Below are 27,999 nucleotides of genomic sequence, written 5' to 3' on the forward strand. Positions count from 1 at the left end.
CTTGCCTGAATTTGAACTACAGCTCTGAGGGTTTTTTTAGCAGAAGTTCCCAATAGTAGAAGAGCTACGAGAAACAGCCAGTTGTAGCCCAGCAGACCCAATAAGAAGAGCTGCGAGGCAGAGCAGGGTTAATTACCCCCTGGAGCTCAAGGAGAGAGAACTGGGTGTCTTGCAGGCAGAAGGAGGTTAACATGCTACAGAGAGCAGTGCTGAGAAGACGGGACTGGGGGGCTAGAGAGAGATCCTGGCTAACTGCATTGCTGAAGATGGTGCTCAGACCACAAAGAAGTGGCCAGAAATTGGCTGCACTCACCTCAGAGGAAGTGGTGAGACAGTTGGACTGCAACACTTGTCCCTGGAAGGGGGAAGCAGAGATTGAGAGACTGCTAGATGGCAGCGTCATGAAGAAAACGACAGAGAGATGAGGGTCCAGGAGCAGAAGTGATGGTGGGTGAGGCACTTCCAGGTGTTGGCATACTGACCTACCAAGCTAATCCTTGCCAGCAGGAGGTGCCAGCATGATGACGAAGCCTCTTAGGGTATATCTACACTACCCTCCTAGTTCGAACTAGCGGGGTAATATAGGCATACAGCACTTGCAAATGAAGCCCGGGATTTGAATTTCCCAGGCTTCATTTGCATAAACTGGGCGCCGCCATTTTTAAATCCCTGCTCATTCGAACCCCGTGCCGCGCGGCTACACGCGGCACGAACTAGGTAGTTTGGACTAGGCTTCCTAGTCCGAACTACTGTTACTCCTCGTGGAATGAGGAGTAACAGTAGTTCGGACTAGGAAGCCTAGTCCGAACTACCTAGTTTGTGCCGCGTGTAGCCGCGCGGCACGGGGTTCGAACTAGCCGGGATTTAAAAATGGCGGTGCCCAGTTTATGCAAATGAAGCCCGGGAAATTCAAATCCCGGGCTTCATTTGCAAGTGCGGTATGCCTACATTACCCCGCTAGTTCGAACTAGCAGGGTAGTGTAGACATACCCTTACATAGGGCACAATATCTTGCTCTAGAGTGCCAAGCGTAGGACACTACCAGAGTCAGTTGAATTAGATGGACAACTGATCTGATCTAGTATATTAGCAGGACACATTCTAGAACCGATGCTCAGGTGTGGTGTGGCCCGTGAGTGGAAATTATAATGGGGGATTCCAATTGTGACAGAGCTGTCCTATATCTTAGAAATCAGGAATGGCTTTCAGAACCAGAAAATCTTTTGAGCTGACATAATATCCCAACAGGATATTACACCCAGGATATAACATCATATGGTTTGCTTTGTTACGTCTTGAAGAAACATCACAATGCAAGTATCTGAAAAAAATGTCACGTCATTGTGAGAAAACAATCATTCCAAAGGGTTAGACCTTAAATCAACATCTTTCATTTTTGGTACCCATAAAGATTCTTTGTCCTGATTTTAGGATACTTAGAATCAAAGACTTTTCACCATTAGTTACTTGGTTATTGCTGGCTTTGGGATGCATGGTTGAGACCAGATGCTATTTACTACTACTCTTTGAGATGTCCCAAACTACACTTTGGATTTGCAGAGGTATTAATGCAGGCCTATAATCTGCAGTTCAACTCTATCTCTATCTGAAGCTGGTTGCCTATTCCTAGTTTTAATATGCATCCATGACATATGCTATGTTTAACTGTGCTTCTTCTGAAAGTGACTACCTAGCTTTGAAACAAGCCTGGTAAACAGTTTTAGATTTATTATAATACTTGGTCCTTTTATAGCTCCTTTTTATTTAAGAATCTTAAAGTGCTTTGCAGCATTAACTCTCACCTACTGAGATTGGTAATAGAGATGTAGTCGTGTTAGTCTGATCTTGCTGAAACAAAAGAGAGGACTATGCCGCACTTTAAAGACTAACCATCTTGTTAGTCTTTAAAGTGCTGTATAGTCCTCTAGTGAGATTGGACACTTTTATCTCCTTTTCAAAGAGCTAGGGAATGACTTAGTCACACCTGAACCCTGGGAGACCTGACTCTCCTAGCCCCTTGCTCTCACTACTATGCCATATTTCCTCTTCCCAGCATTAGAGATGAAAGCTGGAAAGCACTCTTGTAAGTCTATTATTCCTCTAGAGCTGCAGCATCCAGGGAACAGACTGGGTGGCCTGTCACAGATCTGCCCCTAGCCAATTCCAGCATGTAACATGAAAGGAGAGCCACTTTTCCCACTTTCAAAGTATATAAATAATAAAAGGAATCAAAACATTACTTTTCTGGCAGCTGATTGGTTTGTTCCCCTCTCTCTCTCTCTCTCTCTTTCTCTCTCTCTCTCTCTCTCCCATATTGCAACACTGTTAGCAAAGCTCATTTCTGGGCTGTTTATCACAATACAGAACTATATGGGTAAAAAAAAGAAGAAAGAAGGAACAGAGAAACAGGTTCTGACATCTAATCAGATCTGCTGTATTGATTTTGCAACTTTAGCTTTGGTACAAATCAGCAAAACAACCACATTATCACCCAAAATTCACTCTCCCCAGGGTAAGCCGGTTCAAAAGGAGCTCACACAAACCCCCCCCCCCCCACCTGAGTGGATTCTCAGATAGAAGGAGCAGGCTGGGTGGAGGGAAAGGGGTGGGGGGCAGGGAGAAGCACGCTCATCACAGAGGCTTCAGAAGCCACACGATTCCCATTTCCGACAAGATTAGAATTCCAGAGCAAGCCACAAAACTAATGAGTTGCCCGCACTGGAGAACAGCATTTCAATTAACCAGAGCAAGCCCCTGCTGGGGCACCCAGCTCTTGCCACAAAAAGGGAGATGGATAAACAGATAGGTTGTTTGTTTAGCCAAGTGGGCAGGAGTGACTCTAGATCTTACTCCATTTTCCAGTTGCTGAGGTTTGTTTTCAGTGAATTTATGCAGGTAAAAGGAGTCAGATGGACAGCCCCGGAGACTGAAGCCCACTGCTTAGGCACAACATGGACAGGCAGGCAGCGGCCCTGCAAATTCTGCCATGCTGTACTGCCTTGGAGGAACCAACCTCAAGGTGGGAATGGGCAGTTCAGTCCCTGTGACCCACTCAGTGTTTGATCTCTCTACCAAGGCTGCAGCCCTGATAGGAAGGGGATGAGATGGGTGAAGAGGGTAATTTCTAGGACCATCCACGGATTCCAATGGAATGTGGGTTAAATCAGACTCCAAACAAATGTCAGTATTGCCTGTCGTAAGATGGAGCTGAAGGGAGATGCAGACAGCAAGAAACCAAATATCTGTATGTGGTCAGCTTCGCCCAGGTTATCAGAGTAGGTTTAACTCCTTCTCTATGGCGATGGTGGAGGTAGGGCTGGTGTTTTCTGAGTGACTGTGCAATGCACTGCGGCTCTTCAGTCACACCAGGGACAGTGCACATTAACATTCGCTCCACCGATACCTCACTTGTTGCTATAGGCCCAAGAGGTGTTCAATATGGAATCGCTTGAGGAGACTCGCTTGACCCTTGAGTGTGAGTCTCTTGTTCCTCCTAGGTCTCCTGCACGAGGTCCGGAATCCCCTGGGGTTATCACCCCTAGAGTAGTTTGAAGGGTGAGAAACATGTGGAAGCCTGAGGGACTTCCCTCACCGCAAACATCAGGGCAGGCAGCATCTTAGTCCAGTGCCATCTTCCACATACTTATGTAGCAAGGACTTCAGCGTCTTGTTGAATCACTCCACCAACCCATCCGTTTGTGGGTGATAGACCGAAGTTCTGAGAGTGTGGATGTTCAATAAACAGCATAACTCTGTGTGACAGGGCGGCAGGGGCTGAAGGGTTAAGCCCCGTGCCCCGCACCCAAGTGGAGTGCAGCCCCAGTGCCACAGCACGGAAGCGGCTCTGCAAAGCCTGCCCGACGGCGGCCGCCTGCGCAGGCGCAGGAGTCCACTAGGTCGGCGCGCCGGGGGGAGGGGAGGGGGCTGTAAAGTGCATGCGCCAGCGTCCTGGGAAACGGGCGCCAGCTTTGAAAGGGAAGGGCTCCTGCCCTGAGAGGGAGGAGGGCGGACAGAGGTCGGCTGGGCACTGGGGACTGGTGGCGCAGACCAGCTCAGGCCGAGCACTGGAGCAGCCACAGGACTTGGGGAAAACGGGACCCGGACGGAGGACAACTTGGGGGAAGGCAGGAGCCCAGGACGGGACCTAGGAGGACCCGAGGGCCGGTGAGTTGTGGCATTAGCCCCACTCGGCTGAACGAGGCGTCTGTTATGCCTGTTCTTAGGGTCCTGGGCTGGGACTTGGAGAGAGGGGGGATTCAGGTCCCCCTTCCCTTCCAGCGGTCACAAGAACTTCCCAAGCTACTTACTGGTGGACAAGGGACTTACAGACATGGAAAATGGCAAAAGGGGGAGGGTCAACCTCGAGTAGGGGGGTGACTGTGTAACACTCTACCATGAGTTTTGAGGTCACGTCTGTCCCTTGGTCTGTAAGTATTTCTCTAGGCAGTCCCACCCTTGAGAATATTTTCAGGAGCGCCTCAGCAATGGTGGAGGCCATGGCCATTTGCAGGGGGATTGCCTCGGGATACCATATGGCATAATTCACCACTACTAAGATATACTTATGTCCTGTACCACTCCTTTCTAGTGAGCCCACCAGGTCCAGCCCTATCTGCTCAAATAGGGTCCCCACTACTGTTTAGGGCACTAGCAGGGCTCAGGGAACACTCGTGGTGCTGGTCCTCTGGCACTCTGGGCATGATGCACAGTAGTTGTGAACTTCTTGGTGGATTCCAGCCAGGAGAATCATGGGGCTACCCTCTGTAGCATCTTCTCTCTTCCCAGGTATCTTGTCCAGGGTATTGCGTGGAACAAATGCAGCAATCCCCGTCGGAATCATCGCGGGACCAGCAGCTGGCAAATGTCGACTTGAGTATGGGAATCTGGGGCCATTCGGTAAAGAAGATCATGGCATACCTCGAACCAGGGTCCTTGTGGCTGACATCTGCTGCTCGCCTGCGGGGGAAGGGCACATTGCTTGATTCCATGCTTGGCTAAGCATTGGATTGCTCCTCTGCTCTTCAAGGAAATCCCCATCCAGTTCCAGTCCATCGGTCTGGTTCTGAATGGGCCCTAGTCGTGTTGGGTGGAGGTCTAGGGGACTCCGGGCCCTCGAGGGTCCTTCGCCGGGGTCATTGGCCTGTGGTCCGCCTATCGAAGCTTGTAGTGAGTCATACCCCGGGGTTGCTCACAGATCGTGTGCTTCCGTTTTGCGACAGCTCCATGAAACCTGACCAATTCTGCCCTAAGACCACTGGGTAGGGCAATTTTGGAGCCACCACAACTTGATACCATCCTTCCCACTGTCCAGCTTCCAGCCGGTCATTGGGTAGCACCTCACATCACCATGGAGGCAATGAAGCTGTACTGCGACACACTACTGGTCGGGAAGAGGCACCACGCCTGCTTGTACAATGGTATGGCTGCAACCAGAATCCACCAGGGCAGTGGTGGGCATTACATTCACTTGGACAGGCACCTTAGCTTGTACCTCTTCCAGGCCCTCCACTCCGCTACCATCACCTGCCCATAAGTGCAATCTACAAGGGGACTCTCCCTCCTGAAGTGTCCCTCTTGGATGCATTGGTCACTGCTGCCTCTGCTGTGCCTCCTAGGAGGCATCTCCTCTGGGAAAGCTTCCCCATCTATTAATGGGTCTAGTCCTCCTTGAACAGGTGTATCTCTAATGGGTTCTTTTGACCAGGTTGTCTCCATTTACCCCTGAGGTTCCCTGACCTGCCACTTACTTGGTTGCGGATCCAACTTTTCTGACTCCTCTGCTGCCATGTAGTCCTCCAATAAGGAGACAGCTGTGGCAAGTGTCTTCAGGCGGTTTTGTTGCATCCATTATTTGCTGCCTTTTGGCAAGACCTGCAGAAACTGCTCCAGGGCCACAGTCTCTGCCACTTGAGCCTCGGTCAGCTGCTTAAGCCCCAACTATCACCAGCACAAATCTTGGATCTGCTATGTGACAGCCCGGAGCCTGTCCCCCGGTGAGAACCTTTCCTGGCGTAACCATTGGCGGTATGTCTCCAGGCACACCCTGACTTGCTCTAGTATGGCCACCTTCAGCTTGGGGGGTTCCAGTGCTTCTCTGGGGTCTAAATTCCAGAAGGCCATCTGGGCGGTTCCCATCAAATAGGGGGCAAGGATGGTGGCCTAATGCTTTGCTGAACTACAATGCTCATGTGTCATACAATGTAAACTGTGGTTATACACTTGTGCCCCTCTACCTGGGATAGTACGGCCTAGCAGCTGGAGTTTTGTAGTAAATGCCCCCTCACCTCTCCATAATGTGCAATGGGCACATTATGAAGGAAGGCTGTAGTGGCTGACATGGCTCTGATGGAGTATACCCTGATTTGAGTCAGTAACGGCACTTTGTTAAAGTGGCAGGATTCTTTAATGCAATTTATTATCAATTGTGAAAGTCCCTGTTTTGATATGGCTTGACCCTTGGAATGGTCTGCTATAGAAATAAAAAGTCTCTGAGTTTGTCTAAAAGGTCTGGTTCTGTCTAGGTAAAAGGCGAGTGCCCGCCCGACGTCGAGGGAGTGGAGTCGTGCTGCATTGGCGTCTCAGTGTGGCTTTTGATGGAAAACGGGTAAGTATAAAAGTTCGTTAAGGCAAAATTGAGATATTATTTTTGGGAGAAACTTGGGGTGTGGTTTTAAAACTACTTAATCCTTATAGAAGATGGTGAATAGCGAATGTGCCATGAGTATGGCTAGCTTGCCTGCTCTCCTTGCTGTTGTGATTGCTAGGAGGAAGGCCACTTTTATTGAGAGGGATCATGTTGCCATGGGCTCAAATGGTGCATGGGTCAAGGAGTTAAGAATGGGGTTAAAGTCCCAAGGGGACATTGATGTCTTTATAGGAGGAAATACGTTGTTCAGTCCTTGTAGGAACGTTTTGGTTATAGGGTGTGAGAATACAGTGTGCCCGTATCCTATCTCGTGCTTGCTCGATATCACTGCTAAATACACCTTTATGGATGAATTAGAAATGTTCTGCTTCTTTAAAGCGAGGCGGTATCTAATATTACCTTTAGATGTGCTGATTGTGGGTGTAGGGATCTTGGATCTGCCCACTTGGAGAAATGCTTCCACTTTTGGGAGTATATTTTCCTTGTTGTCTGCCTGCGACAGTTCGTAATTATATTGTGCACTCCCCTCCCACCCATGTGTCTTATGGAAGCTAGGTGCTGAGATGAAGCTTTTGAATGTGCAGATGAACAACTCAGCCCCGATCCTGGGATAGTATGTCCGGCCACTGTGGCAGAGGAAGGGACGGTGCTGCTGCCAACTGGGACAGGCAAGGAAACCATGGTTGTCCAGGCCTGGCCGGAGCTATGAATAGAGGCGTGCCAGGAACCGACACTACTGTCAGCTCCTATTGCATGGTCAGCAGGTTCGGTGCAGCAAAGGCCGGTACTGCACATTGTGGCTGCACTATGGAGTCTGCCTGTATCCTGGATGTAGATGGTACTGGGGAGATCTCTATGGCTTTCATCAGTACAGGTTTCAGTGGTGTGCGTACCAACGGTTCAGAGCACCTCTTATCCCTGGCACCATGCGTTTTCTTTGGAGCCAGCTTCAGCAGTACCGTCAGTGCTGGTACCAACGGTGCAGTGGCAGTTTTCTTCAGCTTGGATGCCGGTACCTTTGGACATGTGTATCTTTCACAGATATCGCCCCTCAGGGTTTGTCCATGCCGGACTTCCCCGGTGCCTGGGCATCCCCAGTAGCCTTTCCCTTAGGTGAAAGAGGCTTACTTTGGTGCCCTCTCTGCTGAGGGTGAAGAGGGCTTTGTTTTGGTGGTCTTTTTGGCCAGGATGTCTCTTGGAACTGAGGGGCCTTGGTCAGAAGCCGCCGTTGGTAAGGTGCTCACCGGGGAGACATCAGGTGCCGATTAGAAGGCTGGTCTCTCTGTTTTTTCCATAGTGAGTAGTTTTAACTGCAGCCCCCTTGCCTTCAGAAAGCTGGCCAAGAGCTTTTAGCAATGGCGACAGCTCTTGGGCAAATGCTCTTGGCCTAGGCATAGGATGCATTGGGCATGTCTGTCCAAAACAGGTATGGACATGCGGCACGTCAGGCACCATTTAAATGCCGGTGAACCTGGCATGTTTGAACAACCTACTGTATCTATTGAAGCAAAAAGAATTTTTTTTAACTACTAAAATTAAATACTCAGGCGGGGCAAAAGGTGATAACTATCTAACAATACTATCTAATAATAACTCTTAGTACATTTTGAATAGTGCCCAGAACACTGCTGTTTTCTGACCAAACCGGGGGCGGTTGAGAAGGAACCGATGGTTGGTTGAGGGTGTGCATGAGCTGGCACATTTACTATGGCATGGGTGGTGCCGCATGTGCGTGCCGCCACTGGATGGGGGATACTGCTGCTGAAAAGTTCTGGTTCCAAGCGCTCGGCTGTCAAGATACCTATAGTGGAGCACCCACAGGGACACTCCTCAAGGAAGAATTATATATTGTTTTATCCATGCTGATTACTGGCAACCTTTGTGAGGATTTAGAATCCCCTATGTTTTGGAACACAGACTTCAAATTTAGCAAAGGAGAGCTTTTATGTCAAAGATGTGCCTTCCGCTGTCCCATGAAAATCTGCCCAGATCTGTCCAAGACACAAGCCTTTGGGAAGGGGGCGGGAGGGGAATCGAGCACAGTTTGCACATGCTCAGAAAAGACTGCATTTTGGCAGGAAAATTCCCTGAAGATTCCATTTGCACTGTGCATGTTCACTGCAGGGCTGTGCAGGGTTTTCCTGTAGTTACAGCCCTGGGCCATACCAGGACCAGGCACTTGAATGAAGAGAGCAGGGAGCCTGTATTTTATCTGCTCTCAGTGATCTGCCTGCTAAGCCCAAGTATCAGAGGGGTAGCAGTGTTAGTCTGCATCTGCAGAAGCAACGAGAAGTCCTGTGGCGGTTTATGCTCCAATAAATCTGTTAGAGTATGTCTACACTAGCCCCCTAGTTCGATCTAGGGAGGCTAATGAAATTGCAAATGAAGCACGGGATTTAAATATCCCGGGCTTCATTAGCATGTTCCTGGCCGGTCGCCATTTTTAGAAATTGACTAGCCCGAAGTAACTGCCCGCGTCTACAGGCGGCTGTGAAACGGGATTCTGAATTAAAGCCCTAAATCGAATTAGCTGGTATTCTTCCTGCAATGAGGTTTACCAGCTGATTCGATTTAGGGCTTTAATTTGGAATCTCATTTCACTGCCGCGTGTAGATGCGGGCAGTTACCTCGGGCTAGTCAATTTCTAAAATGGCGACCGGTTGGGAACATGCTAATGAAGCGCGGGATATTTAAATCCCGTGCTTCATTTGCAATTTCAGTTGCCCTCATTAGCCTCCCTAGATCGAACTAGGGGGCTAGTGTAGACATACCTTTAGTCTAATAAGGTGCCACAGGACTTCTTGCTGCTAAGCCCAAGCAGCGTGGAGGAGAAAACGAGCTGGATCTGGGAGGACAGGGTAAGACATTAGGACAAGACAACAGTGTGGGGAAAGGAATTTGGGACTGGATGTTGGGAGGGAGGGGGAAGAAGGGAAACAGGGAGATAAGATGTGGGAGATAAGGACTAGTTGGGCAGGGGGAGTGGGAGCCAATAGGATGGGGGAAAGGGATACTGACTGAGGAACCAGGAAGGGGCTGGTAAGACAAGGAGAATGGGACTGAGAATCAGGAGGGCTGTGAGAAAGAAGAAACAAAGGGCGAGGCATACAGCTTTGAGAAGGTTCTAAGATCTGTGAGGAGACCAGGGACCGGCTGGGCAAAGAGACGAGGATGAGGGGCAGAGACTGGAACTGGCTCAGACAAGGCACTAGAGGTGGAAGAGACAGGCCTGATACAGAAATAAGTTGAATGGGATAGAGCAGAAGGAGACCATGTTTGGAGGGAACGGGGAAGAAGAGTCTGGATTTACTAGAGAACACTCCATTCCACAGCCTAGAAGAAGGAAGCCAAGATTCCAGAATCTCACCATTCCTCTTTTGCCTGCAAAGATCTGTGAAACCCTCTTGCAATGTGTCCCATCCCACTGTAATGCTGGTCCACAGACAACCTACTACTGCCACCAGTCACACCATTAGCTCACACGGCAAAGGTCTGTATGGTGGATGTAAAAGTTAAACCCTGCAGAAAACCCATGTAGATGTCAGCAGGATGCCACACAATGGAAATCCATTGCTTTTAGGGTTGATTTTTTAAAAGTCAGGGAATTACATCCTCCCCGCACCCCCAGAAAACCTCCCAACAAGCCCTATGTTCTAGGAACAGTATTAAAAATACAAAACCAAGAATTCAAAATCTGAAAATGCCAGAATTATGGCTGCGTGTACAATCTTAATTTGACCTTCTTGTTCTCATGGGCTCTGAAATAGTCTTTAATTACATGACCACGTACTATTTTTTTTCCACAGGACTCCCGACTCATTCCGTGCAGAATGGACAGCGCTCACTAGTCAATGTTTTGTTTTCTCCTCATGGTTCAATGTGTGGTCCCTGATCTCATTTACTGTCTGCACACTATTCAAACTCTGCTCTGAAGACAAATTTCCTCCTTGTTTTTTTTCCTATCTGGCTCATCCCTGTAGTTACCAAGTGCGTCATGGATATTAATGAATTTATTTTCCCAGCACCTCTGTGAGGCAAGGAGATGGCACTATCTCTATTTTAGAAACATGGAAAGGAGTCAGAGATTGAGGGCAAAAGTGTGCACTAATTCTGGGGTGCTCAATTTCAGACACGTAGGACCTGATTTTTAAGAGTTCTTGCCATTATGTTCAAATCACAGTTCCCGTAGAGTTCATTTGCAGCTGTGCATACTCAGCACTTCTGCAAACCAGACCACAAGGGCAGGTCTATACTACAGCACTATTTTGAAACAACTCACGTTATTTTGAAATAAAATGAGGGTCCACACAGCAACCCCATTATTTCAAAATTATTTGGAAATAACAGGCTTCTTATTCCCGGAATAATAACCTCTCATTTCATGAAGAACACCACCTATTTCAAAATAGCTATTTCGAAAGAGGGTGGGTGTGGATAGCTCAGCTGTGCTTATTTCGAAATAATTGGCCTCCAGGGCTTCTCACAGCTGCCCGGGTGGCCTCTCTGTCCACACCCCTCAAAACACTATAGTTTCCCTTCCCCTGCAGCCTTTAAAAGCCACAACCACAGGGGAAACTTCTGGTGGCAAAACGAAGGCCCTGACAGCCCTGTGCCACACTGTAGAAGCAGTTTGTGCAGCAATGGCTGACCCCCAGTGTCCCCACTGAACTCCCCAGGGCTGTGAGCAAGCCAGCAGCCAGCTCCCAAGCCCCTACCCAGGGCAGGAGAAGACCTTTCTGATCTGTTGCGGAGATTCTGTATCTCCTTGTCACCTAGACTATGTCTACACTGCTTCCCTCTTGCGGAAGAGGAAATGCAAATGGAGTGCTCATTAGCACATGTCGTGCTTTCATTTGTATATCCTCTTCCGATCCTTTTTGCGGAAGAGGATTTTGTGCAAAAAAATGTAGTGTAGATGGGCCATTTTTTGCCCCAAAAAACCCCTTTTGCACAAGAACCCTGTAAACCTGCTGAGCAACACCCCGAGAGCTGAGCAGCACACCGGGAATGGTAGGAAGCAGCCCAGGGCAGAGGCTTGTCCTCCAGGAGCTCGGTGTGTTTCGGCAGGCACCCCTGCTGAGCAGGCAGCGGAATACTTTGGACTAGGCCTCTGAGCCAAATATACCCTGCCAGGGGGAATTGTGTGTATGACTAAGCCTCCAGGCCGTATATATCCGGATAGAGGGAACTGTGCTTTGAACCAGGCCTCTGGGCCGTATATACTCTGATAAAGGGTCATTTGCTAGGAACTCAGCCTACGAGACGTTCCCTGCGAAAAGGGAGCACAGACACAAACTTTGGGAACTTCCGGACCGTCGAGGGGACCTGCCCCTCAACACACCCGTCTCAGCAAGAGGTGCCTAGACGTCCTCTCCCTGGGGACAATGCCACTGCCAGACCCAGCATGTGCACGGCCTGGAGGGAAGGCAAAATGCCCCATTGCCCCCCTCTTGCCTGAAGGCTCCTGGTCTGGCCTGCACATTTCCAAGCCTGCTTGTCCCTGGAGCGTGAGGGTAGCGACGCTCCCCAGGACATCTGTGACCCTACAGGACTGTGCCCATTGTCTAGGCCACAGATGGCCGTGCTTGAAGCACATTGCCATCATCTGAACTGAGACCTCAGAGATGAGGGCTGGGCTTCACGCAGTGTCTCCTGGGATGACTTCCCTTGTCACTTTACTTCACAGCTGGCCCAACTACAAGTGAGGTGCATCCACCACCTCCCGCACCATCCTCCGGATCCCGCGAGAGCCGCTGCCACAGACCCCGCAAGGACCTGGAACAGGAACACATTGCCTGCCTGCGTGCCCTGCAGTGGTGTCTTGAGTGGCAGAAGCAGAGGTGTGTTGAGGTGGCGCCGCACCATCTGGCAGGAGCTGTCCCTGCAGCACTGCAGTATGTGTGTGGCAGACATTGGTGCTGTCAACCGCCAGCTTGCTGCTATTGAGAGGTCCAGCAGCTGCCCCTCCACATCCCACTCCTGCCCCTTTCCCTACCCCGCCAGCTTCTCCTCCTAGCCCTGGGCCCTGCACATGTGGCAGTGGGACCACCCGAGGGAGGTGCGAATCCCAGCCCCATTCCCAAGCCTCTCCTCCCCTGTTCTTTCCCTTCCTTTTCCTCCCAGGTTCTTTCCCCAGTCCCTCTCCAGTTATATTTACCCCCAAATTAAAAAAACAGACAGTTTCTTGTTTCAGACCCAAAAGTCTGGTGTATTGTATCTGCGGGCAGTGGGGGGAGGGGCAGAAGGTGGGAAGGGAGGAGTGGAGGAGGAAAGACACAGAGGGGCAATGTAGAGGCCCCTTGTGGGGAGGCCCAGGGGAGAGTGTCACAGCTGGCCTTGTCTGAAATGCTCCCTCAGAGCCTCCCAGATGAGCACAGCCCTCTCTCTGATGGACTTGCCGGATGGCAGTGGTGCGCTGCTGCTCAAAGGCCTGGGTGAGCTGCTCAGCCTCTGCCCCCCTCCCTGTCAGGAACGTCTCCCCCTTGTTCTTGCACAGGTTGTGCAGGACACAGCAGGCTGCCACCACCTGGGGTATGTCCCGCTCGCTGAGATCCAGGCAGGTGAGGAGACGTCAGAATCTCCCTTTCAAATGGCCGAAGGTGCCCACCACTGAGGGCACTTCTGAGCCTGGGTTGAACCTCTCCTTGGTGGGATCCAGGTATCCCGTCTAGGGCTTCATCAGCCAGGGGAGCAAGCGGTAGGCTGCATCGTCCTCATTCCCAATCCTGATGGTGTGGTTGGAGAAAAAGGTGCCGGTGTGCATCCTCTGGAACAGGCTGGAGTTCCTGAAGACACGGCATCATGCACATTCCCCAATCATTCTACGTTAATGTACGTGAAGCAGGCTCAGTGGTCCACAAGGGCCTACAGCACCATAGAAAAGTACCCTATCCAGCTGATGTAATTGGAGGCCCGGTGGTCAGGGGCCTGGATGGGAATATGGATGTCATCAATGGCTGCAGTTGAATAAGCCCGTGGCAGCAAAGCCAGCGATGATGGGGTCGGTGTCGCCCAGGATGATAACCCTGCACAGTAGGGTGGCGTTGATGGCCCTTGTCACCTATGAGAGGATACAAACAGAGAATCACAGGGTTGCCAGAGCCCTTGGGAATTCCCTAAGCCCAAGCCCTTTCCCACAGAAGGAGCATTCCCACCTACCCCATCCCTGGCAGGGCTTTCTGAAGGTGGGAGTCCATCCCCCCCTTCTCAAGGGAACCCCATTCCAGTGCTTCACCAAACTCCTGGGACAACAGAAAGAGGATGATACCTGCATGAGCACAGCCCTGATGGTCAATCTCCCCACGCCAAACTGGTTCCCGACAGAGTGGTAGCTGTCTGGTGTGGCGAGCTTCCAAATAGCGATGGCATCACACTTCTGGAGGGGGATAGCAGGTCGCATGCTGGTGTCCCGTTGCCTGAGGGCAGAGGCGAGCCACTCGCACAGCTCCATGAAGGGGTCCTTCTGCATGTGGAAGTTCTGGAGCCACACCTGGTCGTCCCACTGCTCCATGACGATCTGATCCCACGAGTCGGTACTGGTGTCCCAGCACCAGAAGCGGCGCTGCACGGTGTGCAGGGGAGGGTGGGAGGGGCTGTGCTGCATGAGCAGCACATGGATTGGGGTGCGGAGATGCCCCAGAGTGAGCTGCTGCTCCTGGTCTTGCAGTGCCACATGGGCAGCCTGCAATAACTGCACCAGGAGGTGCAGCATGAGGGCTAAGAGCTGGTGAGTGCTTTGCAGCAGGGCCGCTCCATGGCAGGAGTGCTGTGGTGTCGGCAAGGGCAATCAAAACACGCAGTATGAAGGGTTTGCCGTCCCTCAAGGAGGTAGGCAAAGGTGAAGAGTGAGAGACACGGCCGTAGAGGATAGCCCCTTAAGTAGGAGCCAGACAGCCTCAGGCAGTAGCTCCAGGAAGTGACTGCTGTCCTGAAAAGCTTCCGGGGGGCTTTCAATGCAATTCAGGCTCCAATCAGCGCGGATGCTTTACTTCTACATAATTCTGTGCTATTTCGATGGGCATATGTAGAGTGGACCCGCTATCTCAAAATAGTTATTTCGGGAGTTAATATTCCAAAATAGCTTATTTTGAAATATGCGCATAGTGTAGACATACCCCAAGATGTCAAGTCAAGCACTTGGAAAATGAGGCACAAGCAGTTGGTGACCACCTCTGAAAAGTCTGGCTTAAGTGACTTGACTATCAACACAAGGGAACTCTGTGGCACAGACAGTGAAAAAGTCCGGCTCTCTGGGGCAACATTCAACTGTGTTAACTATGAGACCATCCTTTCTCTTCCTGCAGTCCCCTGCCTCGTTCACTACACATCTTCCAACTTCAGCCCAAAAGGAGGTAGGGCTCTTATCTGCAACAGTTTCCTGATTCATCCCAGAGCAGGCCCATCCTCAGTGGAGAAGAAGGGTCCAATAGAAAAAATAATATGTGACCCTGTAATTAAAGACTGCAGCATAACACAGATGCACAAGACAACTTTGATTCTTGAACAGACATTAATTCTGACATTTCCTAGCTTCGGAGTGCTTGTCTTGCTACCCTTTTAATGTAATGCATGTGTGTAACATAGGTACACACACAAATACAGGCAACTGCTCTGCCAACAACTGAGGTGATCCCGACAACAGTGGATTAACAGGCCCCCACAGCTGGCTGGAATATGTTATCGATTGGCTGGCACGTCTTCTCTTAGGCAGGCATGAGTTAAACAAACTCTTTGAAGTCCACAAGATGAACCACGCCCAATCCCACTAAGAGATGTCAACTCACTTTGACAGCTGCACCTTAAGCAACCCCTACCCAGACTTTAGCAAGACACTAGTGCATGCTGGCCCAAAGGTAGGGGCTACAGGATCACGCTGTTATACTCACACTGTACGTTGAGCTGTACCAGGGCTTCCCGGGGTCTGATGTTAAAGCCATTGTACCTGGCAGTTTGACACTTATAGGTCCCGCTCATTTCTCGACTAACGCTCTCCAGGCGCAGCTTCCCGTCATATGTCTCCACTGTCATGGCGCCAGAGGGCATGGGGGCCTCCTTGTCTACCCGGGACCAGATGATGGGAGGCTTAGGCTTCCCTCGAACCTCGCACTGCAGCTCGGCCCTGGAGCCCTCCCGCACGGTGATGGTGGACTGGCCCTTGGGGACACTGATGGTTGGAGGCACTAGAGAGAAGATGACAAAAAGAGCCTGTTTGTCAAGGTAACATCCCTCTGGCGTAGCACGAGGAAGACCTTCGAAGGATGGCTGCATTTGTGGGGAAGGATGCCATGCTTACAGGCCTCCAACCGAGAATGGCCCCGATAGCGCCAGAGCAAAGCTCCCCATGCTCCCCATGCTTCCCCGCCAATGTGAGTCACCTCTGGGCAGTTCCCCCTCTTCGTGGAGGAGAGTGTTCCATCTTCATAGCTTCTGAATGGCCAACACCAACAAAAAGGGCCAGAACATCTCAACACCCTACACCAGGGGTGGGCAATAATTTTTGTTGGGAGGACACACAACGAGATTTTGGAAAGTGGTCAAGGGCCGCGCTTTTCTGTGGAGGAGATGCGGTGTCTAGTGTGGAGGTTGGGTACAAAAGGGTGCAAGGGGTAAGGGACTGGGGTGCAGGAGATGGTGTGAGGTTTGAGACAGAGTTTGGGTGAAGGAGGGGGTTGTGACCAGGGTCAGGGGATGAGGGTGTAGGGCCAGGGAGGGAGTATGGCTACAAGAGAGGATTCTGGCCAGGGGGAGGGGCTCTATGAGGGGGTGCAAAGTCTGGGAGGGAATTGTGTCCTGGGAGAAGGGGAAAAGGGGGTGCAGACTGCAGAGGGTTTGGGTGGTGACCTGGGGCAGGAGAATGGGGTGCAGGATCTGGGAGGATGTTTGGGTGCAGGAGAGGATTCTGGCCTTGGGGGAAAGATGTAGGGGGGGTACAGGGTCTGGGAGGGAGTTGTGACCTGGGGCAAGGGAGTGCAGAGAATTTGGAAGGTGATCTGGGGCAGGGGAATGCAGTGGAAGAGGGGCAGGTGTGTCAGAGGCAGGCTCTGGCTGAGAGGCACTTAACTTAAGTGTCTCCTGGCCAGCAGCCCTGCAGTACCCCAAGGCAGGCTGGGCTCCCTGCCTGCTGCAGCCCCTGACCGCTTGAAACTGCAGGCTGTTCCCTCCATGTGGCTCTCAGCTCCAGGAGGGGGAAGAGAGGCTTGCGTTGCCCTCATCCCTCAGGCCAATCTTTCAATTCCCATTGGCTGGTTGTCTCCAGCCAATAGGAACAGAGAGATTGGCTAGGATCGGTTTCTACTGGCTGGTTGTTTCTAGCCAGGAGTAGCTGAGGATTGGGCTGGGGGCAGGAGATCACACAAAGCCTGCCCCTGCCTGCAGAGCAGAGAAACACAGGGGCTGCGCTTTAAACCGTGGCAGCTGCGTGCTTGAGGGTCCTGGCAGGGTGGTCCGCGGGCTAGATCCAGTGGCTTGGCGGGCCGGATCTGGTCCCTGGGCCGTATTTTGCCCATCCCTGCCCTAAATATACATCCGTGAACTCCAATTAAACACTTTCAATCACTGTCAGCCTAAACCAGACTAGACCTGATCATGTAGGATGTGTAAGACTCTAGGTCCTCATCTCAATCTTGTTAGCCATTTAATTCCTTGAATGGAGTTGGAGCCTGTAGCCCACAAGTGAGAGACCAAGTCCAATCTCCTTACATGGGCTGGATTGGAGACATGGTCTACAGACACATGCTCCAAATACTCCACTCCCAGTCTCCAAGGGATGTCTACACTACCACCCTAGTTCGAACTAGGGTAGTTAATGTAGTCATTCGAAGTTGCAAATGAAGCCCTGGATTTAAATATCCCGGGCTTCATTTGCATCTTGCCGGACGCCGCCATTTTTAAATCCCCGTTAGTGCGGACTCCGTGCCCGCGGCTACACGCGGCACGGAGTAGGTAGTTCGAATTAGGCTTTCTAATTCGAACTACCGTTACTCCTCGTGGAACGAGGTGTACCGGTAGTTCGAATTAGAAAGCCTAACTTAGAAGTTAGAAAGCCAAACTTTAAAGTTAATAAAAAGGTAAAAACATCTTTAAACATTTCCCGCGATTGAAAATTATGTGTCTGTTTTTACTTATTTGGTTCTCTGAAAAAGTCAGAAAGTGTTTGTTTTTAGTGGACCTAAAATAAAGAGTGGGTATTTGTGTGGCCCTAAAATAAAGAATGGGTATTTGTGTGGCCCTAAAATAAAGAGTGTGTGTGGGGTGAGGGGCGCACGGCGCATGCGCGGGCCCACCCCCAGGGTGTGTGGGCGGATGCACGGCGCATGCACTGCCCAGGCGGCCCAGCCACAGCCGATGGCGTGCAGTCTGGGGCCACCCGGGGCGGGCTGCGCCTGGCTGTGCATCGCCCTGCGGCCGTGGGGGAAAGGGCACTGCTGGCCGGTGCTGCAGGGATTAACACGGCCCCACCCCGGGCGGCTGCTGCAGCCCGCTGGGAGCCGGATGCCCCCCGTAGGTTGGCGCCCTGGGCAGCTGCCCGGCTAGCCCACCCCTTAGTCCACCCCTGACCAAACTAAAAATCTCAGGTTACTCTCACAGCACTAGTGACACACACTTTATTGTCTAGCCTCTATTGTCAGCCAACGTTCCTAAAGAGCCTAAGAGAGGTGTTTGCACTGCAATAAACTCAAGGCACGGAGTCTCAGAGCCTGGCTGGACTCACAGCTCAGGCTATAGGGCTCACAATTGCAGGGTAGATATTCGGGTTCAGGCTAATTCCTGAGACTGCAACAGAGATGGGTCTGAGAGCCCAGGCTCTAGCTTAAGCCTGTACATCTAACTCAGCAATATAATAGCCCTGCAGCTCAGGTCAGCTAACTATGGCCTGCCACAGCTGTGCGGTGAGTCTTTTATCACAGTGCAGACATGAACATGGAATTGACTTGAAGGGGACTCTTTGCTCATGCTCCAGGCTCCACCAACAACCCACTCAGATGTAGATCACTTTCACAGATACATCTATCATCATGCTGACATTGCAACGGGCACCGTTAGGTTTCAGAGTTAACACCCATTGAGACAAATGCAGCTGTTCTCACCTCTCTAAGAGTTCTTGTTTCAGTCTGGCTCTCTACAGGTGACATTGCATTGGGATGACATTGGGACTGATGCTTTCACAAGTGGAAGGGCTAAATATTTTTCTTTCTAAATGAAAGCTTAAAATGCCAGGGGCCATCTCCATCCAGATTGTCCAGTAATCACTCAATGTACCCTCTGCCCACTACAGAGAGCATGCTGTGGCACTTTCACACACACACACCACACATAACTGCATTAAGAGCATATTTAAGATGGCTCTGGTCACCGTCTCCTTCGCTAGCAAACTCTCTATGCAACAAAGGAGTCCAGCTTTCAATTTACAGCCCCCCTGTGGGCTGTGGAATCTCATCAGACTCTCTCCTGTTTGGTGTGAAGAGAGCACTGCCCCCCGCCAGTCAGCTCCACCAGCAGACGCTCACCCAGCGAGAGGCAATTTTCACCAGAGGGAAAACCTGTAAATTGTATTTGGAGATTTTTTAATTCAAGCCATCTCTTCTGTGCCTCCCACTGGAGACAGCCAACTCAGTGAGTGGGGGGCTGTTTTGCTGGGTGGCAGCAGATGGCCAAGGAATGCAGAGCGGTTTCCGCCTTGCTGCTTCAATACCATGGTTCTGGAGGGAAACTCAAGGAGTCCCAACCCAACACAAAGGAGGGACTTTCCTGCTCCTTCAGTGCACACAGACAGCTAGGTACCCCAGAAGGGACAAACACTGTCTGTTGCCCGGGGGGGGGGGGGGGGTCAGCGTGAAGGGAGGCAGGCGATGGTGCTGCAGTCTGCCCTCCCCTGGGTCTGGGGCAGCTGTAATTTCTCCAGTTCCGGAGGGGCCCAGCTGCCAGTGACTGTGGATAGGACGTGTCAGACTGCCACATTCCTTGATGACCTTCCCCATGCCTTCTTCCCAGCCAACCCCACATGCTGTGCTGGCCCTTTCAGCTCCTGCTGGTGGAAGGCAGGTTGTGCCGTCTCTGTGCCACCACAACTGCATCCTGGTAGGGTTTCTTTTCTTTCCTGAGCCCTGGGCCTACATTTGGGGCTAGCAGATATTCTCCAGCTCTTGCAGTGGGGACAGACTATGATCTTACAGACCCTTTGCCACCTTACTCCTACGATCTTATGGACTATTGCATTCTATTAGCTATTGCGGGGAGGTGGTGGGGCTGGGGTGAGAAGTATGCTCTAGACTCCAGGCTACAGCCAGATCTGGCTTACATTGCCAGCTCTGCCACTGACTCACTATGGGATTCATGGCACGTCATGTCATGTGGTGCCTCAGTTTCCCCAGCTGTGAAAAGAAGAGCAGGAGCATTTCCCTGCCTTTCATGGCTGTTAGGAGGATAAATTAGTTAATTTCCTTTCTGCTGAAAAGCTCTGTGCACAGTAAGTGTTCAGCATCCCATTATCACAAAGCATCGGGGGGCATTCTCGTTGGAGCAGATTGTCAGAAAAACAAGAGGCAATTCCGACAGTCTCTGCTAAGGGCACAGGCAGGGCAGGGAATCAAATGGGTCATGGACAGAACCAGGACCCGCCAAAGCTGGTTAACATCACTCTGAGCCATTTGGAAAAATCCAGACAGATTCTACAGCCAGAGAACTTCCCTCGGGCTCTTTCCCCACGTAGCTCCAGGTCGGCGCAGCCTGGCTCTGTCACACCTGAGCAATCCCAGGGAAAGCAGTGGGACTGCAGGGGTGTAGCTGAGAACAGAGCCTGACCTGATCTCTTTTGCTTACACCACAGACCAAATCCTGAGTCTGTATGTTGCAGCCACAAAAGTGGCTTGACAGATTTGGGGCTCCCACTGAAGCCAGTGACTTTCCTGCAAGAAGGATAGGGCCCTTTAGGGAGAGGGTAGGGGGAAAGTGAGATTTACAGAGTCCGGGCTCCTGCACATAGCACTCCAGAGGTGCCCTGAAGACTGGAGTCAGGACACTACTCGTTCAAGCTGTTCATGAGAGGAGAGTCTGTGACACACCACACGCTGCCATGGACACAAGCCAGGTCCTTCCACATCAGTCTCTGGAACAGTTATCAGAGGAAGTGACTCTTTTAAGCCCAGCCGAAGAGTTGAAAGGGCAGTGTCTCCTTCCCTACAGACACCAGCCAGAACTGCTGAGCCCCAGGGCCTGATGGAGGGGGAGGGTTTCAGGAGGGGCAGGGCAAGGGAGGGGTTTCGGGAGAGTAGGGGGGCAGCAGCAGCCATGCACACTGGGACATGGCTCCCTTTTCTTCCCATTCCTTGGACTAGTAGAGTGCATCTACACAGCAATTCCGTTATTTTGAAATCCATTTGAAATAATGGATGGCTTATTCCGACTTCTGTAAACCTCATTCCACAAGGAATAACGCCTATTCCAAAATAGCTGTAGTTTAGGTGCTTCACTGCTGCTATTTCAAAGTAGCGCCTCCCCAGGGCTGTTCAAAGTAATTACACCCCAATGCCTCCTGGGGCTCTAAACTGAGGTAGCACGTCCCTGTTAGAGGAGCCTGCCTCGGACTAATTTTGAGGCTTTCCTGAGGTATAGACGTGCTATTTTGAAAAAAAGCTATTGAGGAGTATTTCCTCTGGAACAGCTTATTTTGAGATAAGCGTGCAGTGTAGACATACCCTTAAAGAGTGAGGGGAAAGGACTTGCATTCTGTGCATGCCTCTCACTCCTGGCTAGTGAAGGGAGGGGGCAGAGGAGTAAATCACAGACTACAAGTACTTTCTCCTCTCCCCCAGATAGTCCCAGGAACAGGAAGAAAAGCAAGTTCCATCCTGGTGTGCATGGCTGCTGTGCCCCCTGCTCTCCCGAAACTCTGCCCTGGGGGCAGGGCTGGAGGTAGACTCCCCCTGTCAGCCCTTTAGCGCAGCCTGCGACTCTGAAGTATGCCACACGGTGCTCTGGCCACTGCTACTGTTGTAGCAGCAGTGTCAGCCAGAAACGCTGGGCTCTTTTGAATCACCAGGCCTCGGAGCAGTTGTCCCCTTAGCTCTCCTACTGGCCGGCTTGCTAACAGCCTTTGAATGTTTAGTAAAATCTGATTCCCTCACTGTTCCTTCATGATAAGCCCTTGGCCAGGGCTTCTTCCAAACCATCTTCTTCCGAGGCTGGGCCGGACTGCAATCTGGGCCTTCCCAATGCCAACCCTATATCCTCAGGCATGTTGTGCCTCAGGTCACTTGAGCCCTGAAACTAACTCAGTAAGTAGGGATGTTGGCATATAATCGAGTAAACAATTAACCGATAAGGCTTATCAGTTATTCCTATCGAGTACGTGCACCCTCCCCCCCTTCGCTGCCCCTGTATCTCAAGGCATACAAGGGGGGAGCATGAGCTGGTGCCCATGAGGAACTGGCTTTAAGCAGGCTCCCCATGAGCACCGGATCCACCTGTCCCCCCACTTCCGCACTGCTGCCTCTGATAAAGCAGCAGCACAGAGGGAGGCAGGTGGGAGCGAATAAGCATGAGGAGCCGGCTTTCAAGCCAGTTCCCTGTGCTTATCTGCTTCCGTGGACCCGCCTGCTATCCCTCGCTGACTCCCATAGAGGCAGTGAGGGGGGGCAGGCAGGAGCCGCTGCTCAGCACCAACTCTGTGGTGCCGCCTGCCCCGCACTGCTGCCTCTATCAGGGGAATATGTTGGCACATTATGCCCCCTGCCCTGACTCCCTCTAAACCTCAGGCCTCCATAGAGGAGGCTCACCTGTTTCTGAAGAGATGTTCACCTCGACACTGAGGTCAGGGATGGGGGCTCCCTGGAAGGTTGCAATACACAGATATGTGCCGTAGTCGCTGAAGCGCAGGTCAATGATCTCCAGGCTGCTGGTCACTGGTGGGAGCTCAGGGTCGTTTCTGGAAATGAGCAGTCGGTCGGAGACCCTGGCTGGTTTCCCATTCTTGTACCAGAAGTAGACGACCTTCTCCTGGGGGACAGCATCCACATGGCACGAGAGCTTCAGGTCCTGCCCTAGCTGGATGCTTTCACTCTCTTTGATCACATCAGGGGTGATCTGGAAGGTAGCATTCTTCATGGCTGGGATGGACAGAGGTGCAAAGCCGGTTAGTGAAGCCAGAATGCCCTGTGCCCAAAGGGGGAAATGTCTGTACGTTATCTATCCCTTGCCCAATGGGAGACAGTGGTTCCATGTGCTCCCATCCCATGCTCAAATGAGATCCCCATGGGAGGCAATGGTGCCACCCCCCAAGCCTGCTGTGGCACTGCATGTCAGGATCAGGAAGCATCAGCAAAGCAGTGGGAAGGTAGGACTGGAGTAACCATGGATGCGGCAGGCCAGGAGTGAGGTGCATCAGCAGAACTGTAAGTGGGGAAGCTGGCACAGCACTGTCTCCAGTCAGCACTACCACTCCCTTGCTGAAGTAGCACATTCACCCCAATGTAAGGGAACAATAACAAGCTCTGGGTACTCAGAGTGTCTGCCTAGAAGTAGAAGGACGTACATCGCACCAGCAGGTTCACGGTCTTCTTGGCTGGGTTCCCCACATTATTGATGGCCGTGCAATTGTAGTAGCCAGAATCTTCCATGCGGATCCCCCAAATGGTGAGGTTGCCCTCTTGAATGAGGCTGTTGTGAGGCATGGGGCTAGGTGAGTGAGACCAGACCACCTCAGGCAGTGGGTCACCGCCTGTCAGGGAGCACTGCATAGTGACATTATCTCCTGGGTTCACCACCAGGGTCTCATTGACAGACAGCTTCAGAGCGGGTGGGGCTGGAAGAGAAAAAAGGCAACACTAGTGAGCTCTGAGGAGACTCCCACCAGCCTGGATGTCGCTCAATTCGACATGAACGGAGAAACTTTCCATGTGTTCTCAGAAAAGAGGGGGTAAGGGTGGGCTGTCCATGAGTTCATTAAAAATGTGAATCTAGGAGGACCCCATCAAACACGGCATCTCTAACCAAGTCAGGGGACCTAGCTGTAGTAGGGTTCAAAGGCATAGCATAGACTGTCTCCCACAGAGACCCCAAACAGAGGCCACATCTCAACTGCAATCACAGGGCACCACTGCAGCTAACTTGAATCTAGCTAGCTCAGGGTCCCAGAACGGTGAAGCCACTGCGGCACATGCTTACTCATGGGGATAGTCCATGCTGAATTCCAGGTGGACTGGATTCCAGCTGGACTGATGCATACATGGTCACAACTTTCCTGCTCCAGGACTGAGCTAGTGAGATTAAAACCTGCGTGGGCATGTCTACGTGAGCTGCAGTGATACATTGCGATTGCAGAGTAGACGTACTCTTTGTTTAGACTCCAAACAGTCCAAGCTTTAGAAACAGAGTTAGATCCCATCTACACTGAACCCTGTAACAAAATTAATGCTCTGGCTGTGTTATAGAGGTAGGGCCTAATTTTCTACCCCATATCAGAACAGTAGTATTTTACACCCATTTTGCATCAATACAGTTGGCAACACAGACAGACAAGCAGTGAAGAATCAGGCTACATCTACACTATGAGCTTTCCCTGCAAAAAATATGCTAATGAGGGACTCATTTGCATGAGTCACAATCTCATTTGCATCTTTTCTGCCGATCCATTTTATGCTAAGGGTTTTTGTGCAAAAACAAGCAGTGTGCATGTTTTCTTTTTGCGCAAAACCCCCTTTTTCCGCAAGATTGGTAAACCTCCTTTTTGGGGGCATAAGGATCTTGTGGAAAAAGGGGGTTTTGCGCAAAAAGAAAATGTCCATACTGCTTGTTTTTGCGCAAAAACCCCAGCGCAAAAATGGATCGGCAGAAAATATGCAAATGAGATCGCGATTCATGCAATGAATCCCGCATTAGCATATTTTTTGCTGAGAAAATGTGTAGTGTAGATGTAGCCTCAGGGTCTAAAACTTGTTGATTTTTGCTCCCAATTCAAGTAACTGTGGCTGCAGCGAGGTGGGTATGTCTACACTACAAAGTTAATTCAAACTAACAGCCGTTGGTTGGAATTAACTTTAACAGGGGCTACACATACAAACCGCTAGTTCGAATTTAAATTGAACTAATGGAGCGCTTAATTTGAACTAGGTAAACCTCATTCTACGAGGACTAATGCCTAGTTCGAATTAAGTAGTTCGAATTAAGGGCTGTGTAGCCACTTAATTCGAACTAGTTGGACTCTAGCCCCGCCCAGGTTGCCCTGGTGGCCACTCTGGGCCAAACCAGGGAAACTCTTCTGCCCCCCTCCCAGCCGCAGAGCCCTTAAAGGGGCACGGTCTGGCTACAGTACTTGTACCAGTTGCAAGCCTGCCAGCACCCAGCCAGCAGACCCTGCACTTCGCACGGCACGAGCCAGCCACCCACTGCCACCCAGCCTCTTCCCAGGACCAGGCTGGCGGCTCCCAGGAGCCTGCCTGGGGCCATAAAAGATGGGTGTCCACCTGGTCTAGTGCGGAGATCATGGACCTCATCGAGGTTTGGGGGGAGGCCTCCAACATCCACGATCTCCGCACTAGGCACAGGAATGCGGCTGTCTAGGGCAGGATAGCTGCCAGCCTGGCCACCAAAGGCCACATGCGAACCCAGGAGCAAGTTTGCTTGAAAATCAAGTTGGTTCAGTGAGACCCCAACTCTGAGCTTAGAACACAAGAACATAAGAACTGCCGTACTGGGTCAGACCAAAGGTCCATCTAGCCCAGTAGCCTGTCTGCCAACAGCGGCCAACACCAAGTACCCCGGAGGGGATGGACTGAAGACAATGACCAAGCGATTTGTTTCCTGCCATCCATCTCCAGCCTTCCACAAACAGAGGCCAGTGACACCATTCCTACCCCCTGGCTAATAGCACTCCATGGTCCCAACCTCCATGAATTTATCTAACTTCTTTTTAAACTCTGTTATAGTTCTAGCCTTTACAGCCTCCTGTGGCAAGGAGTTCCACAGGTTGATTATGTCCTGTGTGAAGAAGAACTTTCGCTTATTAGTTTTAAACCTGCTGCCCATTAATTTCATTTGGTGTCCCCTAGTCCTTATATTATGGGAACTAATGAAGAACTTTTCTTTATTCACCCTCTCCACACCACTCATGATTTTATAGACCTCTATCATATCCCCCCTCAGTCTCCTCTCTTCTAAGCTGAAAAGTCCCAGTCTCTTTAGCCTCTCTTCATATGGGACCTGTTCCAAACCCCTAATCATTTTAGTTGCCCTTTTCTGAACCCTTTCCAGGGCCAAAATATCTTTTTTGAGGTGAGGAGACCACATCTGTACACAGTACTGAAGATATGGCGTACCATAGTTTTATACTTCCCCTCCTCCTTCTTCCCCTGGCTTCCCCCTTCCAGCTCCCTCCTCCCAGGTTTTCCCCTCCCCTCTCCCACCCTCTCTCTTCCCCGCTCCCACCTCCTTTTCCCAGTCTCCCCAGAGGTTAATATCCCCTCCCCCCCCCCCCAGTTTTGTTAAATAAAGAAAGTTTCTATTTTTGAACACATGTGTCCTTTATTTTTTACATCAGGAAGTGGGGCTAGGGAGGGGTAATTGGAAGGAGGTGAGGGAGGAATGGGGCACGAGCCCCCGATGGGGAGGACTGGGGTGGCTCTGCGGGCTCCTCGGGGTGGAAGCTCTCCTGCAGCCCCCTGATTCACCCCTCCCACATGGCAGCCTGCGGCAAGTGCAGCCAGGCTGATGGGCAAGTGCTGTGATGTGCCGAATGTGGGCACTTAGGGCACTCCCAGACAGGACTACTTAGCTGTCCCTTAGGGTACGTCTACACTACAACGTTAATTCGAACTAACGGATCCAGACTAAAAAACTAGTTTGAATTAGCGTTTTGCTAATTCGAACTAGCATGTCCACATTAAGTGGACCCTGAACCAGGCTTAAGGATGGCCGGAAGCAGTGCCGGCAGGGCATCAGAGGAGGACTTAGAGTGTGGAGATGCTGTCTCAGGCTAGCCGAGGGCTGTGCTTAAAGGGTCCCGACCCCCACCCCGGACAGACAGTTCTCAGGGTTCCCCGCTTGCTTGTCTAACTCAATAGGGGTATGTCTACACTACAAAGTTAATTCGAACTAACACACGTTAGTTCGAATTAACTTTGATAGGCGCTACACTAGCGCTCTGTTAGTTCCGTCAGTTTTGCTATTTCGATTTAACAAAACACTAATTCGAACTAGTTTTTAGGTCTAGATGCACTAATTCGAATTAGCTTATTTCGAATTAACTAATTTGAATTAAGTTAGTTCGAATTAGTGCTGTAGTGTAGACATACCCGATGACAGGGAAATGGAGAACCAGTGCGGAGTTTATTTTCAACAATATGAAAGTCTCCTGCACACAGGTTATTTTATTTTGCTTGTTCTGTTTCAGTCCCTCTGCCTTTAAATGGGGCCTGCGGAAGCAGAGATGGAATAGAAACGTGACATATCCCCTACTGAAAATGCTGTGTAAGTCACTGCAAATATCCCTAAGCCTCCTACAAAACGGCCTACTGGAGAATGAACAGAAGAGGTGGCAGTGGCGGGGAAAGATGAAAATAAGAGATTCATTGAAATAGATTGTAGTAAGTTGCTACCAGCTCACCATGGATTGGGCTCAATGACTCAGGGCCCGATCCAAAGTCTAAAGGAAGATTTCCATAGACTTCAATGGGCTTTGGATCAATCTCTGGGCATTTTAGTGGAGAACAGAGACAATTATGCCCACACTGTCCCAATGCAAATGTCCCTTTCACATGTAACTCATTACCAAACACTGTTGTCTGTTCAAACAAGAGAAACTGACAAAGCTCTTCCAAGCCTGAGGTGTTCAAGGGACACATACGTGCTTAACGGCATACATATCCATGCCTGTTCTTACAGACATTGTGTCTTACGTGGATGAAGGGTCAGGTTAGTTAACACATGCCAGCTGAGCTAACCTTTTTCAAAACCTAGCTGCATATAGACTAGTTAAAAAGTTGAGGTCAGGTCAGGTTTAATTAGCACGTGTTAACTAAGCCCACCTATCCTTCTAGTCAAGACAAAGGCCAAAGGTGCTTTACCATGTTTGTACTAGTGTTAAGACATATGGGCCCTCACAGCAGCCAGGGACAGGGTTTTGATTTGAGAAAGCAACCTAGCTGGAACAGCAGAAAAGGCCCTTCCTTGCAGACATACGACAGATTCACAGAGAACATCCTATTTCACAGCATTAATGGGAACTGTACTTAAAGGAGAGACGAGAAATAAATATCTGTCTGTATCCAACAATACAGTTCCAGATGCCAAACCTGCTTAAATAGCTTGGACACCAGGATGTATTTCTCTGCCCCTGTTCAGCAGGGCTGAGAAGCAGCTTT

General features: G+C 50.8%; 1 protein-coding gene across 1 annotated transcript in view; it reads right to left on the bottom strand.

Annotated features, from left to right (window-relative positions):
• The window catches only part of MDGA1 (MAM domain containing glycosylphosphatidylinositol anchor 1), a 240,777-nt gene that overhangs the window by 103,889 nt on the left and 108,889 nt on the right, over nucleotides 1–27,999 (bottom strand). The window contains exons 7-9 of the mRNA XM_006126531.3: nucleotides 23,175–23,444; nucleotides 22,420–22,749; nucleotides 15,532–15,825 (exon numbers count right to left, since the gene is read on the bottom strand). Coding sequence (XP_006126593.2) covers nucleotides 15,532–15,825; nucleotides 22,420–22,749; nucleotides 23,175–23,444 — 894 coding nt within the window. The remainder of the gene's footprint in view (nucleotides 1–15,531; nucleotides 15,826–22,419; nucleotides 22,750–23,174; nucleotides 23,445–27,999) is intronic.

The sequence above is a fragment of the Pelodiscus sinensis genome, chromosome 3, assembly GCF_049634645.1.
Source record: "Pelodiscus sinensis isolate JC-2024 chromosome 3, ASM4963464v1, whole genome shotgun sequence".
NCBI lineage: Eukaryota > Metazoa > Chordata > Testudines > Trionychidae > Pelodiscus > Pelodiscus sinensis.